This window comes from Staurois parvus, unplaced genomic scaffold, assembly GCF_062004578.1.
Source record: "Staurois parvus isolate SC_StPar_1 unplaced genomic scaffold, SC_StPar_1.0 ptg000568l, whole genome shotgun sequence".
Taxonomy (NCBI): Eukaryota; Metazoa; Chordata; class Amphibia; order Anura; family Ranidae; genus Staurois; species Staurois parvus.
The window spans coordinates 761,922-788,889 of NW_028318364.1; the positions used below are offsets into that span (position 1 = coordinate 761,922).

At 40.9% G+C, this 26,968-nt stretch overlaps 1 protein-coding gene across 1 annotated transcript in view; it reads left to right on the forward strand.

Moving 5' to 3' along the window:
• SPTB (spectrin beta, erythrocytic) overlaps nt 1–21,531 on the forward strand; it is a 125,977-nt gene extending 104,446 nt beyond the window's left edge. The window contains exons 30-36 of the mRNA XM_089691662.1: nt 4,274–4,470; nt 7,080–7,177; nt 8,340–8,409; nt 11,186–11,463; nt 13,266–13,439; nt 16,691–16,733; nt 17,411–21,531. Coding sequence (XP_089547788.1) covers nt 4,274–4,470; nt 7,080–7,177; nt 8,340–8,409; nt 11,186–11,463; nt 13,266–13,439; nt 16,691–16,733; nt 17,411–17,575 — 1,025 coding nt within the window. The 3' untranslated portion in view covers nt 17,576–21,531. The remainder of the gene's footprint in view (nt 1–4,273; nt 4,471–7,079; nt 7,178–8,339; nt 8,410–11,185; nt 11,464–13,265; nt 13,440–16,690; nt 16,734–17,410) is intronic.
• The last annotated feature ends 5,437 nt before the right edge of the window (nt 21,532–26,968 follow it).

Sequence of the window (26,968 nt, forward strand, 5' to 3'; positions counted from 1 at the left end):
CTTTTCTTGGCGCTTGAATGATACTCTGCTCAAGGATTCTTTGTGTGTCGTGGAGGTCGTGCAGACTATTCAACATTCTATTCTTGATCACTCATTGGACACTACCGGACCTCTCAATCAATGGGAGACTCTTAAATGTGTTCTGAGAGGGGTTCTTGTTAAACATGGCTCTAGTTTAAAAAAGGCTCGAACGATGGAGATGCGTCGCTTGTTCTCACTCATTGCGCGCCTGGAATCTTCTCACAAAAGCACGTTGGACCCAAGGATTGCGGTGGACTTAGCTAACGTTCGCAGAGATTTACTCCAACTTTTAGATTCTTCCTCTCTTTTTGCACGAGACAAAGCATGCAACACTCACTACTCCCTAGCAAATAAATGTGGTCAACACCTGACACGTGTACTGCACCCTCGCCCATCCTCTCGTCCGATCCAGCACATCAAGGCGCCTGACAATACTAAACTCTACCATAATCAGGGAATTTCATCCGCGTTCGAGCAATACTATTCTCGACTCTATAATCTATCCTCGGTGCATCCTGATGCTCCTCCTGCTTCTTCTCTTACGGCTATGTCCCAATACATTACGGAGACGGCACTGCCTGTCCTAGATGCTAAGGATGCATTGGATCTGGAGGAGCCGTTCTCGACTATGGAAGTTCTTGGGGAGATCAAGGTCATGAAAACTGGTAAGTGCCCGGGCCCGGATGGGTTTACCCCTCGCTTTTACAAAACTTTTGCTGCCCCACTGGCCCCGCTTTTGCCCCAAGCTTTTAATATCATCGATGATCTGAATGTGCCTTCTTCAGCCTTTTTGTCCGCCAACATTTTGGTTATCCCAAAGCCGGATAAAGACCCTTCTCTTTGCGGTAGCTACCGCCCAATCTCTCTACTTAATCTAGATGTTAAGCTTATTGCTAAACTTTTGGCGAACCGCCTCTCCCCTTTTTTACCAAGCTTGGTCCATTGTGATCAGGTTGGTTTTGTCCCAGGTCATGGAGCTAGGGATAATATTTCTAAAACTTATCTCTTATATCAAACAACATGGCTAAAAGACTTGCCTCCTTTCATTTGACGCTGAGAAGGCATTCGATCATGTTGATTGGCATTATCTATGTCTTACCTTAGAACAGATAGGTTTGGGCTTGCGGTTCCTCGTTCGGAATATGTCCCTCTATTCTCGCCCCTCGGTGTCTGTCCTGGTGAATGGTACGGTCTCTTCACCCTTCCCCATTTCGAATGGGACTAGACAGGGTTGCCCACTCTCGCCTCTTCTTTTTGTTTTGGTAATGGAACATCTTGCGAGAGCCATACGAGCGAATGACTCAATTTTGGGCATCCACACTCGCATCACAAACTGTCTTTATACGCAGATGACCTTTTAGTATACGTCCAACAACCACTTATTTCACTCCCCAGTCTTTTTCATGAATTTCGCAGATTCGGTCTCTTCAATAACTTCAAATTTAATATCTCTAAAACGGAGACCTTGAATGTATCGTTACCTGCCCATGTGTTGGTGAACTTACGCTCCAATTTCTCTTTTCAATGGCGCCCAAAGGCTATTAAGTATCTAGGGATTATGATTCCTGCTGACCTTACTGCTCTGTATTCCCTTAATTACTTACCCTTGCTTTCTCGTATCCGAAAAGATCTGGTGTCCTGGGGTGCTTCAGCTCTGCCCTGGTTCGGCCGCATCAACACCCTCAAAATGGATACCTTACCGAAGTTACTGTACGTTTTCCAGACTGTGCCGATTACTGTCCCTAAGGGTTTCTTCCTTTCCCTATGTTCCCTTTCAATTAGATTTATTTGGCACCAAAGTTTCTCATGGTTAAAATACAGGGTACATACATACCCGAAATCCGGAGGCGGAGTAGGTTTACCAGACTTTGAACTATATTATAGAGCCACATTGCTAGCCCGGATGCTTGACTGGTTTCCCAGGCCCTTCCATAAAGCCTCTTGTATGATTGAACAAGATTTGTCTCCGGTTGACCTTCGGGCTTTGCCGTGCGTTTTCTCGGCCTGTCCCTGTTGACTGTGGCTGTACTGCGATTATGGTGTTAATAGGGCATTGTTGCTCTCTTATCGTCTGATCCCTTTCCCTTATCATCCCTATTTGATAACCCTGCTCTTCCTCAGGGGTTGGGCTCTTCTGTCACCGGTCCCTTTACGCGCACCTTATGGCTCGTAGCTCGAGACTTTATTTGCCCTCAATCAGGTCTTCTGCTCCTTCTGGGCAGGCCTGGGGATTGGTTGACCACTTTACATTTATCCGCATTTTGCAAACACCTACACTCTTCCTCCGACACTCATCGTCCACTTACTGAGTTTGAGCGGCTGTGCTCCCTCTCTAATCTGCCTAGACATGTCCTAGTCTCCCTATATAAAGTAATGCACATTGCTCTTCATTCTGATCTCCCTCCCTACACGAGCGTGGGCTCGAGATCTAGGTAAAGACATCTCAGCTGCAGACTGGTCCACGTCGTTCCACTTCACTCATAAATCGTCTATTTCTTGTTATTCACAAGAAAAGAACTTTAAGCTCCTTTCTCGATGGTACAGGGACCCCCTCTCCCTACACAAAATATTTCCTTCTACATCTAATCTATGCTGGCGCTGTACTAAAGCTGTTGGTACACAGCTCTTATCTGGTGGGATTGCGACCTAATACAACCCTTCTGGCGACAGGTCTTTGCTATATATGACAAAATCTATGGTGAGTCCTTGGCCCCCTCACCGGAAATTACTCTCCTCTCTATATTACCGGGCTCACTGGCTGCACAGAAGAAACATTTGCTGAGCTTCTTTCTACCCGCGGCCCGCCAATTGATACCTCTCTTTTGGAAGTCAACTACTCCCCCGCCTCTTCCACTGTGGGTCTCTGTACTTAATGATACATGCGCATGGAGGAATGATACCTACGATAAACATAAGTTGCTGTGTCGGTCTGGCTCCATTTCTCCTCCTCTTCATATCTTCGAGATCTGTGTTCCCCTGTCGTGCCTTAACGGAGTTGAGCCCTACTCCCCTGAGTCTTTTTCAATCTAGCATGTTCATCGGTGTGGCCCTGCGGTCCGTATTGGGATGCGGCCAGAGGGATCATTCTGATGGGATACTGATGAATGATCACCTTGTTTTAACTTGTTGCCGTGGCCATCTTCTGCCGACCCTCTTCCTTTTCTTTCCTCTCTTCCTTCAATATCTTTACCTCTGGTGTCTCCCCTCCCCCCTTTCCTTTCCCCCCCCCCTTCTTTTTTCTTTCTTCTCTCCTTCTCTCTCTTTCCTCTCTGTCTGGGGGTATTCTCTTGGTTTTATGGAATTATCTCATTATTGTTGAATACCGCCTGTCTCATACCTATGTTGTTGTTTTTTGCCCATTCCATTGTCAATGTTCTTATTATTTTCTTGCTATATATTGTTTAATTTGTTACAAAATCTAATAAACACAAATTTGCCTTTAAAACAATTTTTTTACATGTCTACAGTTACTTCCTGGTTTATTGTCTAGGCTAATGATATCATGGCCTCCTGGTAACAATGAACATCTAGAAAGGCTATCCCCCCTTGCATTTTCGGTAGTCTACGAATCAAAAATCTAGGGGACTTATTTTCCCATAAAAACTGACCAAATGCTCTGTTCACCTGTTTAGAAAAAGACAGAGCTCACCCATCTTTTCATGTTTCAATGCCTCCTGTTACATTCTCCTTAACATATGATCAAATATCCAACAGGAAGAGTGAAAATCTCTTACAATGGCAACATGGATATCTGACCATTGGAATTCCTAGGTGATATAAATTATGGGGTGGTTTAACTCTTCATTATTTGACTAAAATTGAAATATCATTTGTGTGTGCATTGACCCTTTGAGTAGCTCATTCATTAATTTTAGTGTGGTGGGGGAGGCAGCAGTTTTTCAGCATACTTGGATTAACCCTCCATCAGTGCTGGCAGGTCCATGCTCTCCCTCACTGCCCCTGCCATCTTTGTTTCCACTGCCACTTTGTCAGGCGCTTCTGCATCCAACAGCTTTTCTTTTTTGATTATTGATGATTGAATTTCTGCACTGTAATTTTAACATCCCAGCACCCAACTCTATTCAGATTATACATTGTACATTGCACTGTGGAGGCACTGTAAATACCAAATATTGCAAGGAGAAAGATGCAGGATTTTGAATATCAATCTAACAGCTGGTTTTTCCTCCATCTAATACCTAAAATCAGCCTTACTGATATAGTCTTGTTTTTTGTGTTTTTTTTTATTCAGTGTTGGAAGTTTGTCAGTTTGCAAGAGATGCCTCCATGGCAGAAGCCTGGCTAATAGCAAAGGAACCTTACTTGTACACCACACACGTGGGAAATAGTATGGACGATGTGGAAAAGTTATTAAAAAAACATGAAGCCTTTGAGAAATCCACAGTAACATGGGAAGAGAGATTTGCAGCCCTGGAAAGGCTTACCACGGTATGTCTGCAACACGATAGGCTGCAACTTCACATTAGCTGAGGCAGGTTTCTAAATCCTTCTACGTGAGAGAAAGTGGTATATATGAGAGAGCTGAATAGGATCAACACAGATGGTTGTAGTGCCCAGCTGCTCAGCTTCTAACAATGTCTTCCAATATATAGATACATACAAATATATTTAGAATAAGATGTGTGGTCTGAGTGCTATTATAAGCTTTGCTAACAGCTGTTCCTCCAAACAAGTACCCCTCGCCCCCCCCCACTCCCACACCCATTAAATGGTAGGAAGGGGGGTATATATTTGCAGAGAGGGACCTTACATGTACCACATAAAAGAAAACACCATATATAGATAAGAACAAATATTTATTACAAAAATTATAAATAAAAAACATATAGAACAGTATTCCATCAACAATCAATCACAATCAATCACAAAGGGGAAAAGACTATTTTTCTAGATTGTACTAATTGTCACACTTTCCTATATCAACACATTTTGCGACATATTCGTTTCTTCAGGGTCTTTCATCAAGACATGTAAGTAAAGAGTGATCCATTCTAGAAGAGTCCAGTCATCCAGGGGCCAAGGGTACTCCACTTTCATGGGAAAAAAATAGCAAATTAAAAAAAAATCATTTGGCATGTACAACTGCGATACAAGTCCTATTGTAATTGAACATTATTAAAAATTGTCTTCCCTTCCTAATATGCAGTGCTGTAAGTTTCTGTAAAATACAATGCAATATGTCTACCTGGAGGTGTTCTGTACACAGAATATGTACAAACCGCCACCCTCCACTCCAGAAACATAATTTCGTGCTTGGCTTACTGATTTTCCCAGAAGTCTGCACTAAGATACAAGTCAGATTTCAGGCATCCCTTGCAACAAAAATGTCATTTTTGGTGAGATACTTCTTATAGCAAATCACATCTAAAGGGATGTGGACCCTACCAATTTCCTCATTAGATCCCTGCAGGTGCATACTACTCTTTTAGTGCAACCTAGAAAAAACATTTTTTCCCCTTCATGTTTGATTGCTGATGGAATATATGCTTTTTATGAGAATATTTTAAAGTTTTTTTAATAAATATTTGTTTTTTTCTATACATGGTGTTTTCGTCTATGTGGTACAATTGAAGTCCCACTCTGCACACGTATATATCCCCCTTTCCCCTGTAGTGGGGTGAGGAGTCCTTGTATTTTTTTAAAAAAAGGATGTTACTCATAGAACATATGCATTTGGTTGGACAGGAACCCACCTTCTGGTTCTTTTAGATATAACAGCTGTTCCTTCTTCAAACAGAGGTTGTCTAGTAAAGTATTTATTATCATCATAATAGGGGATCATGGGGCCCCTGTGTCCTTGCCCAAACTCAAAAAAGCCTATGAAGAAGGTACCAGGGGCATCCCATGGGGCCCCCTACTGACCCCAGGCCCTTGGGCAGTGCCCGAGTTTCCAAATGGTCAGTCCGCCCCTCTTATGAATTCAGCAAGTTTCATAGTCTCTGCAGGTTTTACATAAAATTCATTTAAAGTATATATTTTATGTTACAACAAACCAAAACCTGTCATTCCCTCTGCATATTACTATGTAGAGCAATTAACAGTTGGATTTGAGGTGGCAGATGCTAATCTAAACATGGCTCCATGCACACTAGCATTGTTTCTAAGCTCCTAGAAGCTGTTATCAGCATTTTTTTTCTGCTCCTAGAAGCTAATTAGTGTTATCCTATGTGTCCATGCATATTATTTTAGGCAGCATGTAGCGCTTTTCAAGCTTCAGCAATTAGGAGCAGAAAAAAAATAGTTTTTGTCAAGATTTTGGGAGCATTTTTCTGATAGAAAAAAACACTGAACGCTCCTAAACACTTCTAAAATGCTTTTTTTTCTAGCTTTTTTTTTTTTCCTACATGTACTGTAAAAACACTAATAAATGCTAAACGCTTCTAAATGCTACTAAAAACAGTTATTACCAGCATTTTTTATTCAGCGTTTTTTTTTTTCAGCGTTAGTTTGCATGGAGCCTTATGCTGTGAGGGGGGCCTCAGAGGTCACTGAAGCTGAATTATAATTTTTTGATCTATATATATTTTCCTCTAAGAAATGTGTTTTGTTTAATCAGATGCAGAGCAGACCCCTGGGATTTCTTCCTCTCTTCTTCCTTATATATGCCCTCTATTTTAAGCCCTTTCTTTTTTTTACTTTTCCCTTTTTTTCCACTCTTGCAACTATTTAGTATTTTATGTTCCTTAATCTACTTCCTCTACTTGATAAGTAATGGATGATTAGCCCAAACTTACCTATTATGTTAGAAAGGTACAATGCTGGTTCCCAATAGAACATCTATACCATGGTATTTCATTATCTCCTTTTATTATTGTCACTATGTAACTGTTACGATTCTACAACCATAATTAATGGATTTGCCTGATTTGCTCATTTTGATATTGCTATGTTAATTTTTGACTCAATACACAATAAAACGCTTTATGAAAGAAAAAAATATATTATGGCAATTATCCTATTATCTAAGATAGTGGATTTGAGAAAACTTAAGTAACTTTAGTTTTTGTTTTTTTTTATAATGTCTTTTGCATTTGCAGCTGGAATTACTGGAGATACGAAAATATCAAGAAGCTGCAATGCAACAAATGGCTCATGCAGCTGAAGCTGAAACAAGAGAGGTTCAAGTGGAAATACAGTAAGAGAAACAAGCTTAAATGATGGTGGCCCAACTTTGTCAAATATGAGGGACAGTTATAGCAGAGCGCCAAAACTGTATGATATATTTGCACCATGCTACTATGTTTCATTCTTAGCAAGTCTCTTCCTTTTAGACAGCCGCACTTTCAGAGCCCATCTTCTGCCAATGCAGCCAATAGACTACGCATTTCATGAATTTCAATGACCACATAAACAAATATGTGGGCCATAGAGCTACTCTTAGCTGCTCCTAGATTTCCATCCACTTCCGGGCTCATCCAATGAATTTGACAAGCATGGTTCTCCAGTACTAACAAGGGACAGAAACGTGCCAGAAAACTGGCTAAGAGCAGGCAATTGTTTAATAAAAACATAAATATAACATTACATAAAAGTTTAGTCTATGTGACTTCATTGAAGGCCACCCAGTAACACCCATCACATCTCTTGTATATATTTTCACTAACCCTATTGATCCAGCTCGTTTTTTAAATGTTAGTGTTTCATCCTTATTTTTGAAGATCAAATATCTCCTTCCATGTTATAAAACCTTTCCACCCTATATGTACATGTTCAGCACATGTGAGAGCTGTTGGCTACATTGCATAGCAGGTCCTGTTGTTGCAGGGGTGGCTAACCTGTGGCTCTCCAGCTGTTGTGGAACTACATTTCCCATGAGGCATTGCAAAGATGGGAAGTTACGGACTTGCAGAGGCATGATGGAACTTGTAGTCCTGCAGCAGCTGGAGAGCCGCAGGTTGGCCACCCCTGTTAGAGGATGGGCCACATCTCTCTGTCTGCTCCTTTAGATTGTAAGCTCCAGGAGCAGGGCCCTCCTATTTCTTCTGTACTGAAATGTATTGTAATTGTAGTGTCTCCCTTATATTGTAAAGCGCTGTGCAAACTGTTGGCGCCATATAAATCCTGTATAATAATAATAATTTTCAATGAGACAGTTGCTTGTCTTTGGCCATCCGAACTCTCATAAACTAGATCAGAATACAATTGAATATAGTTCAACTCTTAAGAAAGATGATTTGTGATTTGTTGCTGTATTTGTATACTCTTAAATGAAGTCTATAGTGTTAACACATTCATGCTGAAATCAGGTCAAAGTAAACAAATGAATATATATTTTTCTGAACTTTTTTTTCCCCTAGTGCTGAACCAAAAGATGAAAGAGAATACTTAGAACCTCATGCTAGACAAGTAGATGAGCAGCCTATGGAGGTAAAACAATGGGCAGGACTTTCCTCTTTTGTGCATCTTTTGCAGATAAAACGATTGTTTGCATTTATTTTTGGAAATTCCATCATGTTTTTCAGATAATCCAGGCTTAACAATTGACTGTTTTTTGCATACAGTGCAGATATGCTTTGTTTATAAAATTATATATACTGTGTTCTATATAACAGTGTACTTACAGTGGAAAACAAAAAAAGCAAAAAATAAAAAATGGACTGGAGCAAGTAAAGAAAAAATGTATTAATATTATTATGTAGCGCTCACCCCCCCTAAGGGCTGCTAAATTTGATGGGTCTCTCAAGTTCTGCAAGGCCAGACAACGCACATTTTCCACATTTTCACAGAACTGTAAAACTTGAGGACAACTTCTCAGCAAACACTGTACAAAAATGTGGACCAAAAAAGTAGCAACTGTCTTTTTAAGGAGCACTGATATCCCTTCTGGTGTACCTCCTCAGACCCTAGATGAAACCTTCCTCTTTCACCCGGTTGTCCTGAGGTTATCCTTGGGAAGGGATTCCAAGGTCTGAAATTAAGTAGTCCCAGATGAGAACTAGTTGGGTATTGCACCTAACCGCCCTCTCCCTTCTCTGGCCCAGGGGGTGTAGAAGTACTCCCACTGTCCTGCCTGTTAGCTTGATGAATTGCAGCTGTTTCAGGCCTTACGCTAGGCTGGCTCCTTCCCTGCTGACGGGATGTCCTCCTTAGGAGACTTGTGGTACAGTAGAGATTCTTTCATCCAGCACCAGCCTGCAGTGTAGGCTTCCTCCCTGGGGCCCCCTCCCAGGCTCCACACTCCAGCACCTTCTCTCAGCCCATCTTCCACTCGACTCCCCTGCTGCACAGGCTCTGCCAAATTTAAGGGCTGCTCTTAGCCACCATGCCTGGCCTCCTGCCTGGGGATTGGCCAAGTTCCCTTAAAATGTAAATGTGGGCCTCCTCCCCTCTTCCACCCCTCTTCCAGAAAATTTCAGCAAGTTCTGGAAGGATGGGAGGGCTCCAGAAGCCTTAACCTGTAGAGCCTCCTAGCATTTCCTGAGGTGATCTCTCTACCTCACTTCCAGGCTGACTCATCCCAGGTTTCTAGCAAGCCTCTGACTCACAAAAACAACAAATCCTATCTAGCTAAACCTAGAGGGCACTACAACTATATATGTGTATATGATTTGTAAGTAATGTACAGTACATGCTCTTGTGTTCCACCTACTCCTGCACGTAGATGAAGGAGAGTCATCAGACTTTTCAGAGCTGTAGTTTTTTATAACCCATGTCATTGCCTTACTTTTTGCCTACTGAACAGTGTACATCACCACACTGAACTGTTTTGTTCTATGTTGATTTTAATTAAAGAGTTAGTACCCCTTTACTTATTTTCGGAAACAAAATACTTACGCTTTACAGTTTCCTTAACTTTGAGCTGCAAGAGAGAGCAGACTGAGAATGTGGATGTAGGCATTAATCATGGCTAACACGGTACAGGACTCTACTGGTGCTATTATAGAAGAGACAAACAGAATCTCTTCTGCAATAAACTCTTTCCTGCTTGCAAGTATCTTTCAGCAGTAAAATTCCACTTTAAACAAGAAAGACTAGTGTACTGTAAAGTACATGTGAACATACAAATCCATTAATTCCTTACAAATGCCACATAATTTAAAAAAATAGTGAGGGGAAATGTAATTCCTGTTGGGGATTTAATAAAAACAAAGTCTTGAAGATCATATTGAAAGTTTTTTTTCAAGAGACTTGTATGTATTTCAAACACAGATCATATAGTATAACACCAGTAGGATCTTGGTTTGATATTTGAATTCCTGTGATTGACTGTACTAGATACAAACAAAACACATATACTAGGTCACTAGCACTCTATTCTCTGATATTCAATGACTTATTGTACCATGAAGCTTGTCACATCAAATGCTTCCAAAGCCAACAATTAAGGACCACTTAGGGACTCTTCATGAAGGCAAACAGTAACACCTCCCTATCTATGTAACATACTTATAGACACATTATTAATCGCCAAGTACAATGTACCCATGACATCATTGTGATGTCATATTCCCACCTGTAAATGGAAACAAAAGAATAAAAAAGACACAAAAGCATCAGTAACATGCGAGAACCACCCAGTATGCTAAGTGTATAAATAACAATTGGTAGTCTTTGGTCCCTTAGTTATGAGGTTGTAATATACCACTTGGAGTGCAGTGGATTTTTGTTGCATAAAAACAAAATCCAGACTCATATATTATACGATATAAATATGTTTGACTAGAGCAGGGATTTTCAAAGCTTTTAGTACAAGGGCCACATCGAATATTTTACAAATATTTGCAGGTTGAAAAATAGTAAATTTTATAAATCAGTGAATAATAAATAAATTAAAAAGTATTACTTTGTTCTTTTTCAGAATCAGCATGATATGATTCAGGACAAAAGAGAAAAACTTAATTGATAAAGGGTTCCCCCTCGTGTCAGAGTCCACATTAGAGACCCCCCTTATCAGGGTCATTAAGGAGTTTGGGAGGGGGGGGGGGGTTGGAGAAGCATAGACCAACTTATCTGAATCCTCAGTCTGCAGGCCATGGTTTGGAGACCCCTAGTCTACTGGTCTATAGGATCATGGTGTAACCAGTGTCTTTGCATAATAATTTGTTACTTGATATTTTCAGTTCTTAATAAAAGAAAAATTCCCAAAGTTTGTCATCAACTTTTAAGATTACTGAAAGCTTTGTTTTCTTGTGTGTTGTTCCAGGTAGCAGAAGCAGAAGGCGCTGATGGCATTGATGCACCAGGCACACAGGGAGTCATTCAAGAGACCCATATCATGGAGGAGTGGAAGATCACAACAGAGGAACACGAGACAGATCCTATGGAACAAGCTGAGCACAGTGCATTGCATCCCACAGTTATTGTAACAGAAGAAATTTCAACTCTACCAGCAAGTTTGCCTAGTTCTTCCACTATCCAAATTCAAGGATATTTATTGAGAAAGCATGATCTAGATGGAACACTCAAAAAGGCCCAGAACAGGTAAATGATAGCTGAAGCAGCAAAGTGGGACTCCACAGCAGCATAATCCCTTTTAATAAAGTGGAACGTTAGTCAGAAAATGAGGTCCTGCTAGACCACTTCAGGCTGGCCCATTTGCAGGTATAGCTAAGTAAAACACTAAAAATAAGTTCCTATAGTGTTTTAAATCCAGTAATACACTGTGGGAGATTTACTAAAACAGATGCAAAATCTGGTGCAGCTCTGCTTAGAAACCAATCAGCTTCCAGGTTTTATTGTCAGAGCTTAACTGAACAAGCTGACGTTAGATGCTGATTGGATACTATGCACAGCTGCACTAGATTCTGAGTGCACCAGTTTTAGTAATTCTCCCCCAGTGTCCCACCATGTTCTGCACATGCTCAGGTGTTCTCTATTTTTCAGCACTGTGCTGGAAATGTAGAGGCCAATCTGCTGACAGCCTAAAGATTTACTTCTGCTCAGGGGCTCTGGGCTTCAGCATAATGGCAGCCTCCAGCAAGAAGAAACAGGCGCAATGCTGGAGGTAATTTACAGCCCACACTCATTTTGGTTGAATAAATATTAATGTGGAAGACAAAAAGAGTGGCGGAGGAGAGAAGCACAACAAATATATTGTAGCATGTTAAGTGTAATAGAAAATGTAGAATAGCACTCACAAAGTTAAAAGGGAGCTCAGCATGACAGTCAGGTAGCCTCTGGGACTGAGATTGGACAGGCAACCAGGATGCTTTGCATTGGCCACTAGCAAGGGAGCGGAGATGGAATGGAGTGGTAGCAGGGAACTGCTCTCACTGGAGAGCCAAAGCCGTGGATGGAACACAGGGCCCAGGATATGGAGCCACCTTTAGTTGTTGGAGGATGCTAGCGCTGGAACAGGAATACTTTTCAAAGCACCCTTGCTTCTTCTTCAGCTCTCAGTGGAATGTTTGTTCCTTGCTAAAGAACATTATTTTTATCAAGTTGTTATGTGTAAAGTTCAGCTTTAAGTAAAGCAAGAATACAAAATCTGGTAAACCACTTCAACCAATCCAAAGAAATCTTTCACTCCTGTGACTTCAAAAACAGTAGCATTGAGGATCTGGCCCCATGGAGGGTCTCAGACTGGAATTTTGTTCACTTTTGCCAACACAATATGTAACAGACTCACTGTAGCACAAAGGCAGTAAAAAACGCAATTCAAAGCATTTTTTGTTTACGGGTCTGTATTGAACAAACAAATCGAAAACATTTCTATCTGAGAACATGCATTTCAGGCGCATGTAAATGCATGTATACGTATATATATATATATATATATAGATACAAAAAGTGTATTCTGGGATTGAAGACAGAGCAGGAACATATAGAACCAGAAGTTTACGCATTTAAATGCATCTAAACACAAGCATTTGACTGATAATTTATACAGGAACTTTTGGCCAGGAAAACCACACCTGTATGATCAGTAATATATGCCTGTGTGTATGTAGCCTTACTACAAACAAGTTGTTCCATTATATAACTGATCTTTGTTCTGTAATCACTGACTTTTGTTTATTTTCTAAGCATGCAGTTACAGGACAGGGTTTCAGATGTGTGACATTCCAGCTACAAAAAGTATTTGGTATATGTAGTCTAAGAAGTATGAAAAGATGAATAGTGTTTTCCACTTCTCAGTGTATTTCACTCATATGCCTTCCTCAAGTTCTCCTACCTCAGGACTCCTTTATGCCAGGCTACGCAATTAGTAATAGCAGGGTACAAACTTTTATTTGAGCACTGCAGACTGAAATGTGTATTTGTTCATCTTTTTTTAAATCCAGAACATGGAGTAATGTCTACTGCGTGTTGAAGAACAATGATGTCTTTTTCTACAAAGACGCTAAGAACTTTGCTATGAATGAGCCTCTACAAGGTGAAGAGGGACTATTCCTAGGCAGCGCATCCTGTGAGGCTGTAGCAGATTATAAGAAGAAAAAGCATGTCTTTAGGCTCAGGTAATGTGACTTTTATAATACACTAATACACACATCAGGCTTCAATGCAAGACAAAGCCTAACTAAGAAATGGAATTCCCAAACCATTTTATAGCATTTTGTTAATTACCTTCCTAAAGTCCATAGATTGTGCAGTTTTCTTTCCTTCCATCATGGGTGGAAGGAAAGAAAAGTGCTTGATTCCCCCATCAACACAATCAAATCATTTTCTTTCCTCATATTGTACTATTGTGTTCTGCTGAAGGGGAACCTTCCCTGCCAGCAGAACACAATGATCACTGCTAGTGGCTATAGCCTCTGACAGTGATCTCATAAGAAAAATTAGACAGGCTGGTTGTACTGAAGTCAGGGGCGGACTGACCATTTGAGCACTTGGGCACTGCCCGAGGGCCCAGGGTCAGTAGGGGGCCCCATGAAATGCCCCTGGCACCTTCTTTATAGGCTTTTCTGGGTGTGCTTTGAGTGTGGGCAAGGACACAGGGGCCCCATGATCCCCTATTGCCCGGGGGCCCCATGAGTTGTCAGTCCGCCCCTGACTGAAGTCGATTGTTGGATCAACTTCAGTACAACCAGCCTGCCCATAGATGGATCAAATCTTGGCTGGTTCCTGTTGAAGATTCGATTAATCTATGGCTGGCTTCAATGTCAAAATATTTTGTTTCTAGGAAGAGGGACGGAAAACGTAGCATCCTACAGGCTGTATTGGCATTCAATAGCAATATTATGTGCAAAAGTGTATCCTTTATGAATTATAATGCAGGTTCGGGAAGTTTAGGTTCCTGAAGTAAATCTGTCATGTTTAAAATAAGAAATAATGTCGCGCTCCACTAACAATTGAAAAACAAATGTGTAAATAAATAACAATCCAGCTTCACAACTGTGCATAACGATATCTCTGTAATTATATTATTGCTACAAACATGTCCTTAGTAAATCCTTGTCTTTGACACTTCTTCCAGTGCTATGATACAAAATTATAAGCTGTGCAGTTTACCAATCATAAGAAAAATTTGTACACCTTGATCGGTTGTGCTCTCACCTGGTGTATATGACCAAAAAGTGAGGTCATAAAAGACTTGTGTCCCTTTATTGGGTCTAAATGGTAAATGGATGGAATGATTCCTCTTTCCCTGGGATGGATGGATGGATGAACGGAGTGTTCCCTCATTCCAGCAGGGGGTCTCCTTGCTTCCTTATAGGTTTTCTTGGAGCCGGATAAGTGGACGGGAGTATCCCTCTTACCACTAGGGGGTCTCCTTGCTTCCTTAGGAATTTTTCTCCATAGGTATAATGGCCATGAAATATAATAAAAAATATAGTGCCTTATCCTCTTTACAACATAATTTTTTAAATATAGTAGTGCACTCACATGTATTACAAGTTAAATCTGCATTGTAATGTTAAATTTTGAATCCACAGTAAAGTTTTCCAATCTTGTTAAATACTTGCTGTATGTTGCTTTAAGCATCATGACGTCAGAGCCCTTCCCCTACGTGTTACGCCACCGGGTCACGTGGCTTCATCAGGGGGAATGTGATGTTTGTCACCATGTCATGAAATGCAGAAACTCTCACCTACTGGGACAAAGACATCATTAAAACATTTACAGAAGTTCTAAAGCTGGCCATAGATGGTTAGAATCTTGTCCAGTTCACCAGCATCTATGGGCAGGCTGATTATACCCAAGTTGCTTGTTGTACCACTTGTATACAACTGGCATGTCGGGAGGCTGCGGGGAAGACAGCTGCCTTCTGCGTAAAACTAGCAGTCTCTTTGCAGCTGTCTGACAGGCCTTTGCTGAGTTAGAGCTAGGCACTCATTAAACCCATGCTCCTATTTTGACTGCCCAGCTCTAACTCTGACTCCAAAGGGGGTGTACCAGACAAAAGAAGAACCCATGACCCTGAGGTAATAAGTATTTTTTAGAACCCTGAATTTAGTTATTTTTACGAAAGTACAGTTGGGCTTTAAATACAATAGCGACTGCATAAAAAATGCATTTGTTGAGATTATGAAACAAGTCCAATATTTTAGATGATTTGAAAAAACCCAAGGAATGTTCAACAACAGTTGGCTAAAGTGAAGGATGATGACAATATTCTAGAACTAACAATAACACTCACTGATAACTGAGGCTAGGTTCACACCTATGCAGTTTGTGTTTGATCCATTTCTGCAGTGCTTTTTGTGGTCCGTTTTGCATTTGCACATGCGTTTTTTATGCATTTTGCAGGGTTTTTTTTCTTGTAGCTAGGCAGATTAAAACGGTAAACACAGCAAAAACACACTACCAGGGGCGGACTGACAACTCATGGGGCCCTCGGGCAAGAGGGGATCATGGGGCCCCTGTGTCTTGCTCAAACTCAAAAAAGCCTATGAAAAAGGTACCAGGGGCATCTCATGGGGCCCCCTACTGACCCCGGGCCCTCGGGCAGTGCCCGAGTATCCAAATGGTCAGTCCGCCCTACACACTACATGCTTTTCAGCAGTGTTTCCATTGAAGTCTATAGAACCAAAGCGTAACTTTTTTGCATTTCAAAAAGTCCCTGACACTTTCCAAAAAATGCACCAGGTGAAAACATGGAAATGTGAATGTGTCCAATAGGAAATCATGTTAAATGGACTGTAGTGCATTTCTGCAAAACGCAAAACACTGAGGAAAATGCTTAGGTGTGAACCTAGGGTATGGGAGATTTCAGAAAGGGTAGTTTGGAAAATCAATCTCTGCAGCTATTCATTTTCAAAAAATAGTGTCATAAAACAGTGTAAAAAATCGTTGAAAGGTTGTTGGAAACAATAATTTATATAAAAGTGGAACTAAACCCATCAATTTAATGGTTTCAAAAACAGTTACATTCCCGGCATGCCGGGAATGATAACTGTCACATTAGTTTGTGACTCAACCAAACTGTCAAAGCATTAAATGTCTGGTGTCATAACTGATCACATGAGCAGCATCGTGACAGTTGCAGATCATAGAGGCGAAGATGGCAGTTCCTTGGTTGAAAAGAAAAGGAGAGTTTAGTTGTGTTTTAAATCATATAAAACAATAACAAAAATGTATAGTTGTTCACACATGATCATTCTAATAGATTTTTTTTTTCCTGCTTCTTCATCAAAACTTCTGAAGGGATTTTATCAAGCTTGGACAGCATAAAACCAAAGCAGCTGTGTTGCATCCAGTATTTATACAAAGTTTTCTGTAAATCAGAAAGGACACCAATAATAGTACAAATGCTTCTGTTTTCCAGATTAAGTGATGGCAATGAATGGCTTTTCCAGGCAAAGGATGAGGTAGGTACAAAATAGACAACCAAAAAATAACCATGGGGGTTTGCCTGATGAAAACCTTCACCAGATACAATATGACTAATGTATTGCATATTTAGGGAGCGACTACTGCCCACCATGATGTTAGGCAGTCACCTACAGCTGTAATTTCAGCATGAGATCTTTGTTTAAAGTGGTTGTAAAGGTTCTATACATGAAGGTAAAAATCCTTCTGTGTGCAGCAGGTCCCCCATCCCCCCAATACTTTCCTGAACCTCATCGCGATCCAGCAATGTGAATGACCACCTCGGCTGTCCCAGGTCAATGCCTCCTTATTGGCTGAGACAGCAAGCGGGAGCCATTGGCTCCCCCTGCTGTCAATCCCAGCAAGTCAGCCAATGAAGAGAGAGAGAGGGGGCAGGGCCAAGCCACAGCTTCATGTGTGAATGGACACACGGAGTGGCGGGTGTACCCATAGCAAGCAAGGAGAGCCTGCGGGGAACCAAAGAAGAGTAGGATCCAGGCTTCTCCTTGCAAAACCATTGCACACAGCAGGTAGGTATAGACATGTTTGTTATTTAAAAAAAAATAACCTTTGGAATCGTTTTAAGTCACATTAATAATAAAAGATTTAAAGCATACTTTAAGTCCAGATCCCATTGCCACATCTCACGTTTACTACTTTTACTTTCGTGCCATAGGCTGAACGACAAGCTTGGGTTGACAACATCAGAATTTCCATTGCAGAGACATCCGATCAAAAGCCAAAGTCTAAAAGCCTACCTCTCCCATCCACTTCCACAGAGGGCAAACCAGAGAAGAAGGAAAAAAGATTCAGCCTATTCCCATCAAAAAAAAGCACCTGAACAAAGGAAAGTGATGAAAAAATGCACTGTCTGTAATTAAACCACACCAGCACTGCCGTTCTAGCACATACAGCTGGGAACTCTGTTGAGCAATGAAGATTCAACTTATTAGTAAAGGACCTTACTTAAAGAAGACATATCTCTGGATCAGATAATAATGAGGCATGCTAAAACAGAGCAAAGTATATCCAATGTTCCATAAGCACAGAATTTAATGGCATTTTGTATTTGTTAAATATGTCTTCTATATAATGATATTTGATGCCAGTGTAGTGCTAGTTGTATGTGGCTGGGATGGAGAATTGAAAAGTGGAGATGTTGCCAATCAAATTTCACCTACTTTTTTTTTTAGTATTTAGAGAAGTTAAAAACTAACATCTGATTGGTTAATTTTGGTAACATTTCCCCTTTCCTTTTCTCTTTTATGAATCCACCCTTTTATGTTGGAAAGACATTTGTAGACATCAAAACCTTTCTATGGTGATATTAAGCAATGTACTGTTTAACATAATTGATAACCGCCCTGCATTGCTCTATTAAAATTAAAAAATGAAACATTTCCTGATAGAGACATTGAGGCTGCCATTGCTACTTCTAATTCTCCCTACTTCTCATTTTTACTCTCTTGCTTTAATATTTTATGTTCATTTCTCGGAACAAGTGTGCAAAGGATCTCTGACTTTAGAGATATGCACACTTGTTTCAGGTCAGTGACGCAAACCATATTGATCCCAGTTGGTCAGGCAGACAACTAGCTTCTTCAGATGAAGATTGACAATTGTAGACCCCATTTGTCTCTCAGGCAAGGTTTGCTTTAAAGAACATTTGCTACAACATTACATGTTCATCCTTGAAGCTGAACTCCAAACACCTGTAAAACAACTTTAAATGCAGTTATGTGTTCACTAGAAATAAGTAAATATATTTTAAATGCCGAAAAAGAAAGTACCTGAATCTGTCTTGATATCATCCCCCTGTATTCCTCTGTGCAGCAGCTCTCAGCTCTCAGACTGGGAGAGGAACTGTCAACACTTTAAACCAACGAGGCTTTTCTGTATGTGTGTTACTGCTGAGAGGGCAAGAGAAGAGCAAGATGACCCAATCAGTCTGCTGTTCCTGCTTCATTGTCCAATCACCTGCAAGAGACAGGGAGGTGACAAAGCTGCAATGCTTAACTTCAGTAGTAGTAGGGCTGTGTGAATTTTCGGGACTGGTTGGACAAAATGTAAAACGATTTGGTTTGTAAAACATCACCTATGCATGCATTTCAGCTATGTAACTGTAAGTGCAAAATGCACAGGCTACATGTTATGCCACTCTGGTTCACATTTTATTGACTGCTCTCTGCCTGAATCCATTCTCCCCATAGACCGTATTATATTTCATCAGTCTACTTCTATTTCTCAGTATGGAATGCATTACAGTGTCTCATTTACTTGCAGTAAGGCTAATAGGATATGAGCCTCATAAGGGAAGGCTGTGGCCAGCCTTGAAATGGGATCTAATTACAGTTTTACATAGTTTTGATTAAAATATCAACCCTTGCTGACACAATACTTTCCTAAGGAAGAGACATGGAGAATGCAATTGCTACTTTCCACAAATGCTAGTTTTCTGGCTGTCATGCTTACCGGCATTAATCATCTACTCTGAGAGACGCCTCCTCCACGGTAACAGGTTTTACAAAGTTAAAGACTAGGAAGGATTAGGTCCCAGCTTTGATGTAGAGCTACAGCTTGAATGTCAGACTCTAAACTTTGGTAAAGAAAATGTGTATGTGAAATCAACATTTTTTTTTAAAGTTTTGAATAGAGTAGGGAAAGGTTTGACCCTTTCTCAAGTTCATATACTTGTTTATTGTCTCTGCTGGGAAGACTCACCTCTCTATTTGTACTGGTGACCAAGAGAGACAGAAGGTGGAAATCCAGAAATGTCACAAAGGTGAGGGAGAATCCTCCAACAGGGACACCTGTTCTTGTGATAACCCAATAAGATGGGCATTCCAGTCTGTTTGGAGCATTTTCTTCGCATTTACTGTTGCATTTAAGGGACAGAAAGTAAAGGGAAATTTCCCCAGCAGAACACAGGCAGCAAAAGATAACTGATAAGGGGTTTTAACTGATCCCTACTCTATATAAAACCAAAAAAAATTTGCTTTACATATGCTTTAGATAAAAAAAAAGAAGAAAAAAAAAGGAAACAAAGAAAATCCAAACAAAAATGACTTGCATATCTTGGTCATTAGTGTGGTCAATATTAGCAATAGGGCAGCAGTTTGGTTTAATTTTATAAGGCTTTGTACAATGTAAATACATAGACATCTAACCTGGCCCCCTGGAACATCTTCACTGAGCTTCATTCACTCTGTTAAGAACAGATCTCAAACAGCACAGTGCATCATAAATCCATATAAAGTGGAATTCTGGGCTTAACCCTAACTACTCTTGAAACTGTCCCCTCCCCCCTCCTAACACCTACGCTTACTAACTTATTAAAAAAAAGAGCTATATATTTACCTATTTTCAGTCAGCCCTGGTCCAATTGTGATCCTGTTCCCCTGTGTCAGCCAGCGCAGCTGAAGGGAAGAGGAAGGAGCACCGACAATGGATGGACCATTTAAGCCTAGGGGTGACATCACCACTTCAGGCTTTACCAGCTCTGGTCATAGTGCCCTCTCCTCTCTAGGGTTAGGGCACAGTTTTAGGAATAGTTAGGATTAAGCCAGGAATCCCACTTTAAGTACTTCTAATACAAGAGGTACATGTTTATGTCTTTCCATCCAGTGCTCATGAAGTGCCCAAAAGACTAGTGTACATATATAAGAGGAGATTAAGGAGAATGCCTACGTGTATAGAACTTAAATCACAATTTAACATTGGCAGACTGTACGCAATCCTAGAATGTAATTTATTCACGATTTCCTAAAAGTACAATTAAAGCCAACTTTTTTTTACCTTGTTTGGAGTAGGGGATGGTTAAAACCATTGTCATTTTTGCTATTTATGTCTCATTAGGGAGACTTCCCTTTACTTTCTGTCAAGACTCAACAGAAAGGGAGATTATAACTTTTCAATGTGAGGGAAATCGCACCTTTGACAGTTGTCATGGGAATAAGTGTGCCCAAAAGAGGTTTTCTCCTCTATTACTATTCTGTTGAAAACTGAAAATTTTTAATTTACCCCTTGCTTTCATGTCTACTGGTATTGTTGATCAGGACAACTAGAGAGAGTGGATCCACCCAACGATGATGCAGCCAGCAGTAAAAACCAGACAGGGGTTCTAACCCCTCACCAGTCTATCCCAATTTAAAAAGTAAGTTTTGGTATACTTTAAGCTGGTACAGTATGTCTGTCCAGGTGACTTTGCCAGGCAACACCTAAATCTCAGCTTGTGCTAATCCCGAAATACACACAGGCACACTTCTAAACATCACTTTTCCTGCAGATACTCTCAGCGTAATGTGCCAGAGGAGTTGTCAAGAAAACAGGTTACACCGCATGCTGCCATTGCTGTTTGCATCATTTTAGTAAATAAGAGTCTTCCCCCGCTAAGTGAATCATGATGGTCATTCTTCTCTATGGCAGCTGTGGTGCCCAATTCTGATCTTCATTGCCCACATTATTTCAGCTGGTGGTTTTGCAGAAAGAAATCCTGACAACTCAAGGGTACTTAAAGGCCACAGCTAGGCTATCTGTGCACTACAATAATCAGCACTGTTTATGAAGCATGTCTCTATATTTCTTGCAAAAATAAAAGTTGAAGCTTTAAATTGTTTTGCAGTATTGTTACCGTCCTTTTACTACTGATCTGAAAGGTGCTATCAGCAATATCTGTAATAGTGTGAACATTATAAGGGCTATTATGAAATCTATTGGCGAAATCAATGGAGGTTCCACATTTTTTTTTAAAGTTTGTTTACTAAAATGTTAATCACAAATAAAGTTTTGAAGAATACATTTTTGGGTTGCATTATTATTAGGCATTTGAAAAAAATACGGGATTGTTTGCAAAAATGTCACACATATCTTTGAAGGTAACTACTGTATTTATGACTGCAGAACTGTAAATTAGAACTTTGCTCACTTTAGAAAGGCCCTCTTTCGTGAATGCCCCCCCCCCTTTCCCTTTAACACATTTGCTGAAAAAAAATATTTTAAAAAGTAAAGACTTTTTTCATTTGCTATTTAAATCCCAGCCTAGGTCAGAATGATGTTGTGGGTCCCAGCACATATAGAGGTTTTGGGGTTTTCTGGGTATCTGACTGATTCACTTGAAATGCCTTCCCTTGGCACCCCTCATGACGACAGCCATTATTTCCTCAAGGAGCTCCATCATATTGTTAGTTGTGCTTTCCACCAAACTCCTCCATACATAGAAGCTGCACTATAGCTTCCATGAATGAAAAATGATCTATGAATGGAGGAGGTAGACCTTTCATTCATCCACCCATGATCCATTTATAGGGCATTTTTCATCGATGGAAATGATAGTACAGGTGGGTGGAAAGGGCAGGCATAGTTGGTACTCTTGATGAGTGCATATTACTAGTTCCACAGTTTGTATTAACCTCTGCGGCACCTGGAAGATTATGGCTGCTGGGGTAGCTGAGATCAGAGAGCAGAAGATTTCAACTAAATCCACAGCCAGCAGCAAAAGGGACACTAAACCACAGCCAGCAGTACAAGCGACCTTAAACTATAGCCACAAGAACAATGGACACTTCACATTGATTGTAAGTATAGTATTTTGTGCCTTTTTTAAAGGACTGTTTTTTAAATAGAGTACAGTAGCATACATTAAAAGTAGTGCAGTGACTATAAAACTAGAAATCAGGCAACTCCAGTGCTTCTGGAGTTGGATATAGACCTCGGCTATACCCAACAAGACCAATGGAATCAAATTTACATTGTGCAATTTGTAAAAAGTAAGTATGGTTTTCAAATAAGATACATCTATTTAATTCTGATACCCACTTCTCCACCGTGGGAAGGGTTGCTCAAATCCATTTTAGAGCTTGCATCCTTAGAGCAACAAAAGGACCCTAGTGACCACCAGAATGTGCTTGTTTTTTACAAATTTTTTTTGATTAATCTTAGACCCCTTTCACATGGACTTTCCGATCGGGTCCACCTGCCTGTTTTTCAGACACACCAGATCGGACCTCTATTCTCCTCTATGGAGTGGAGGGTGTAAACAGACATGTGTCTGTTTACACCCGCCGACATCCAATCCGATCTGCCAAAAAGAGACAGATGGGGATCCATTCCCCTTCTGTCCGTCAGATCGGATGGCACGCGCTCCATTTCCATCCGATCACCCATAGTCCCATCACCCATTGTCCACTCTGCAACAGCGGTGCGGACACGGACCTGTCATGCGCTTGCTCAACGGGGAACAGCGGAGAAATCCCCCACTGAGCAAGCGGATCCGTTGACGGGTCCGCCCTGTGTAAAAGGGGCCTTAGGCTTTAAGGAGCCCATATTGGTGTTTCCATCAACTCAAACTAACCGACACCTGTGAGCAACTCCTTTATCCACCTTGGATAGTTTGCCAAGAAAAGTCAAATGCATGCAGCAAACTCTTCATCTATCAGTGACTGGCCAGTGATTGTTCTCAGGACTCCACAGACACATCCCACCTTCACAAAACAAAACAGAAATTCACTTCATATAACCTTATTACAAAATATATATATATATACATAGTTAGGAAGTATTACTAAAAATTGTGTATGTCATTGGGGTTGATTTACTAAAACTGGAGAGTGCAAAATCTGGTGCAGCTCTGCAAAGAAACCAATCAGTTTCCATTTTTTTTCTGTCAAAGCTCAAAGTGTTACTAAACCCAAGACTCTGCATTCACTATATCCGGTCTTCCACAGTACAAAGAACATGGAAATGCAAATATTCTAGTATATATAAACTGCTAAATACCTTTTCTCATCAGCAGTATATAGCAGTCTTGCGACTTCTATCAGTAGCCAGCTGAGCATTGGTTAAAGCTTGTAGGAGGAGTTTTCATTCTCCTCTGACTGTCCTATGAGACTGCATGACCCCTGACCTCTGTCTGGACAGTGCGGATTGGCCCCGTGCTGATCACATGCACTCTCCCAAGAAAAAAAAAACCTCTCTAGCTATACATACCAAACTGAGCATGTGAAGCTTGCCCTCCAGTCTCTGTTCTATCAGGAGATATTTAGGGGACACTTGAAAAAGGGGAGGATCAGAGAAGACAGGCGCAAGCATCCTTTTTATTCAATGCAGAGGATTAACCCCTTAGGTTCCACAGGGAGTATAACAGGCATGTTTTACTGCATGTACAGACTGATTTTACTGATGTGGGTTTAGTAACACTTTAAAGGACAGAAAGTTGGAGAAAGTCAGACTCCAGTTACAAAATAAAACTAAATCAGAGAGTCAGAGAAGAGGCTTTCTTGCTAGTAAATGTAATAGCAGGCATTTGGTTTTAAAAGTTTGGAATAAATGCAGTACCAGCCCACTTTAGAGAGCTGAGAAGAGCACAGGGTCAGCAGAAGTTCTTTCCGAAAAAGCTGAGGGTCCTTTCACATGGGCATTCCAATCAAGTCCTCCTGTCAGTATTTCAGGTGGACCTTCCTGGAAGCTCTCTGTAAATATACGGACAAGCAAATGTAAATGGATGTGTGTCCAGGTCTGTAAAAAATGGAAATAAGACTGCTTTTCTTTTGTTTCAGACCAGGGGCGGACTGACCATTTCGAAACTCGGGCAGTGCCCCATGAGATGCCCCTGGTACATTTTTCATAGGCTTTTTTGAGTTTGGACAAGGACACAGGGGCCCCATGATCTCCTATTGCCCAGGGGCCCCATGAGTTATCAGTTTGCCCCAGTTCCAGACCTAAATTGGATGACGAGGGGTGACCTGATATAAACAGGAGCAAGTCCGTTTTTATCCAGCCACCCATGGATCCAACGCAGGTCATAAATAGCCTGCTGTAAAAATGCAGATAAACATAAATGGGCACAGATATCACAAAAGTGATGCCTGTCTTATTCTGTTTATGGATCTCCTGCTGGCAGACCAGACATGGCCAGTGTGAAAGAGTTAACGCCATTACATTCACAGCAAGAGAAGGGTACTACTTACTTACAACAATAACGTGATTTGGTAATATCAATAAATATAACAGTGCAGCGCTGACAAAATTAAATGATGAATAAAAATTATAAATAAATATGTAAATAAATGGTGATCAAAATGCAGTCCTTCAACAGAGGTTTAGTCACTGGCACACCGCTGTGATTTAAAAATCTCTCGATTTGTGTGCAATTTCAGCATGATTTCAGATAGCATATGGAAGGGTTAGAACACCTGTCAGGTTTATATTGCAGTCTGTGTCCTCACTTGGAAGATTAACCCACTTTATCTGCCCTGGAGAGCACTGTATCAGAGACAGTATGTTATGGAAAATCCTAACCAAACATTCTGAGTTTTAATGAGGATGGGTGAGGAATCTTCAAATGAGTGTTTGAATCATACTATATGTAAATATGAATTATTCATGAGAATGATGAGTGGATTCAGGGGAGGAATTTGAGAACATTGACTACAGCATTGAGAACATTGACATACAGGATCTTCGTTATATTTGATTTGGTAATATGTGCACATAAACCACCCTCACCTTAACTGTACTGGATCCCACATAACTGTCCCAGCATTTAAACTAAATTCCACAGTGTTGCTTTTAAAGGGTATGGGGGGGCCACCTGGCCAGGCTGTCCAAAATAGAAATGAATGACAGGATTCTAGGCTAAGCTGAATAAGTGTTCTTGCATTGTGATAAAAACCACTAACCCTACCTTACGTTGCATCAGGTGGGGAAAAGAATCAACATCTGGTCAAGCAGAGTGGGGTCAAGCTTAGGATTCAACCTCTTCATAGGTCTCATAACTCCACTCTGCCATCTCCAACAGCATCCGTGACTTGGCAGATGTTTCTTCCTCAGCTGCTGGAGCAAAAAAAAAAGAATTATCCAATTTCTCCCATGCTTAGCGTCTCAATGCCAGCGCAGCAACATTTCTGGTTTTACCACTGCTCCCTTTACAGTAGGTGGAGTCTGCCCTTTTTTTGTGACTTTGGGGCCTGTGCTGCACCACAGTGAAAGGTACCCAACCACAACTTTTTCTCTGGAGCTAGTGGTGCTGCTTTGCAGAGAGGTTCTGTCAGCTCTTCAGGGACAGGCCAAGAGGTTTCTGACCCAACACTATCTTGTTCCAGGAAAGGTCTGCTCTTCAGCTGGGAAAGTTCACACGTACTTTGCTTAGAACACATGCTCAGCTACATCTTGTCACCATTTGAAGAGGCGACCAGAATCCTGAGCTTTAATGTGTTAGGGATAAACAACACAATCCCTCTGGTGTTAATATTGGAGCCAGGGGTGAACTGACAACTCATGGGGCCCCCGGGCAATAGGGATCATGGGGCCCCGGTGTCCTTGCCCAAACTTAAAAAAGCCTATGAAAAAGGTATCAGGGGCATCTCATGGGGCCCCCTACTGACCCCAGGCCCTCGGACAGTGCCCGAGTTTCCAAATGGTCAGTCAGCCCCTGATTGGAGCACACCCTTGGTGTAGTAGACTGGGCACTGGAAGCACAGCAGCAGAGGGATAAGGAGGAGTTCCTGTTATCTCAGGGCCCGCAGGATCTTTTTAGGACTGACTGCATGCCTGTGATGAGGAGTACAAGTAGGGGGATTGGAGTGTCAGCAGTAAGAAGAACATAGGGCAGACTTTTAGGGGTATGTGTCATCCTTCCCAAACCCCCAAAAATGAAAGTTAAAGCACCACACCATTGCTGAGTGGTCCAGAACCAACCATTAAGTCGGGGGAACAATAGGTTCAAACATGTTTTGATGTCCAAAAATGTCCCTTTTATCAGGGCTACAAAGAATATAAGGATATCCCGATATCAATATGATATCAATACAATATCCCCTCCTCAGGGTCATAGTTAAAACCAAATACCCAGCATCCAATTGTATTGGATGTATAAAAATTAACTTTTGGAAACACTGAATAGATAACCAATATACAAGAACGTCCAAGAAATGTGAAAACATGAATAATAAAACATACAATTTCAGGTATAAATATTATTAAAAAATAAAAATAACAATAAAAAGATGTTTATTAATGTGTTTTTATTATATTGCTATTAACTGGTAGGTCACCCTTTTGGATCCCTGATACAAGGGAAAATCCCTCATACTGTGATCGCAGAGGGAGCAAACCATGCTCTATTTAAGAGGTGCTGTGGAAGAACCTCTTGGCTATCTTTACAGAGTGGCAAAATGTCCTTTCATGACCAACGTGCCTCGGATCCTCAGATCAGTGAAAGGAAAAGCAGCAGTGCCTC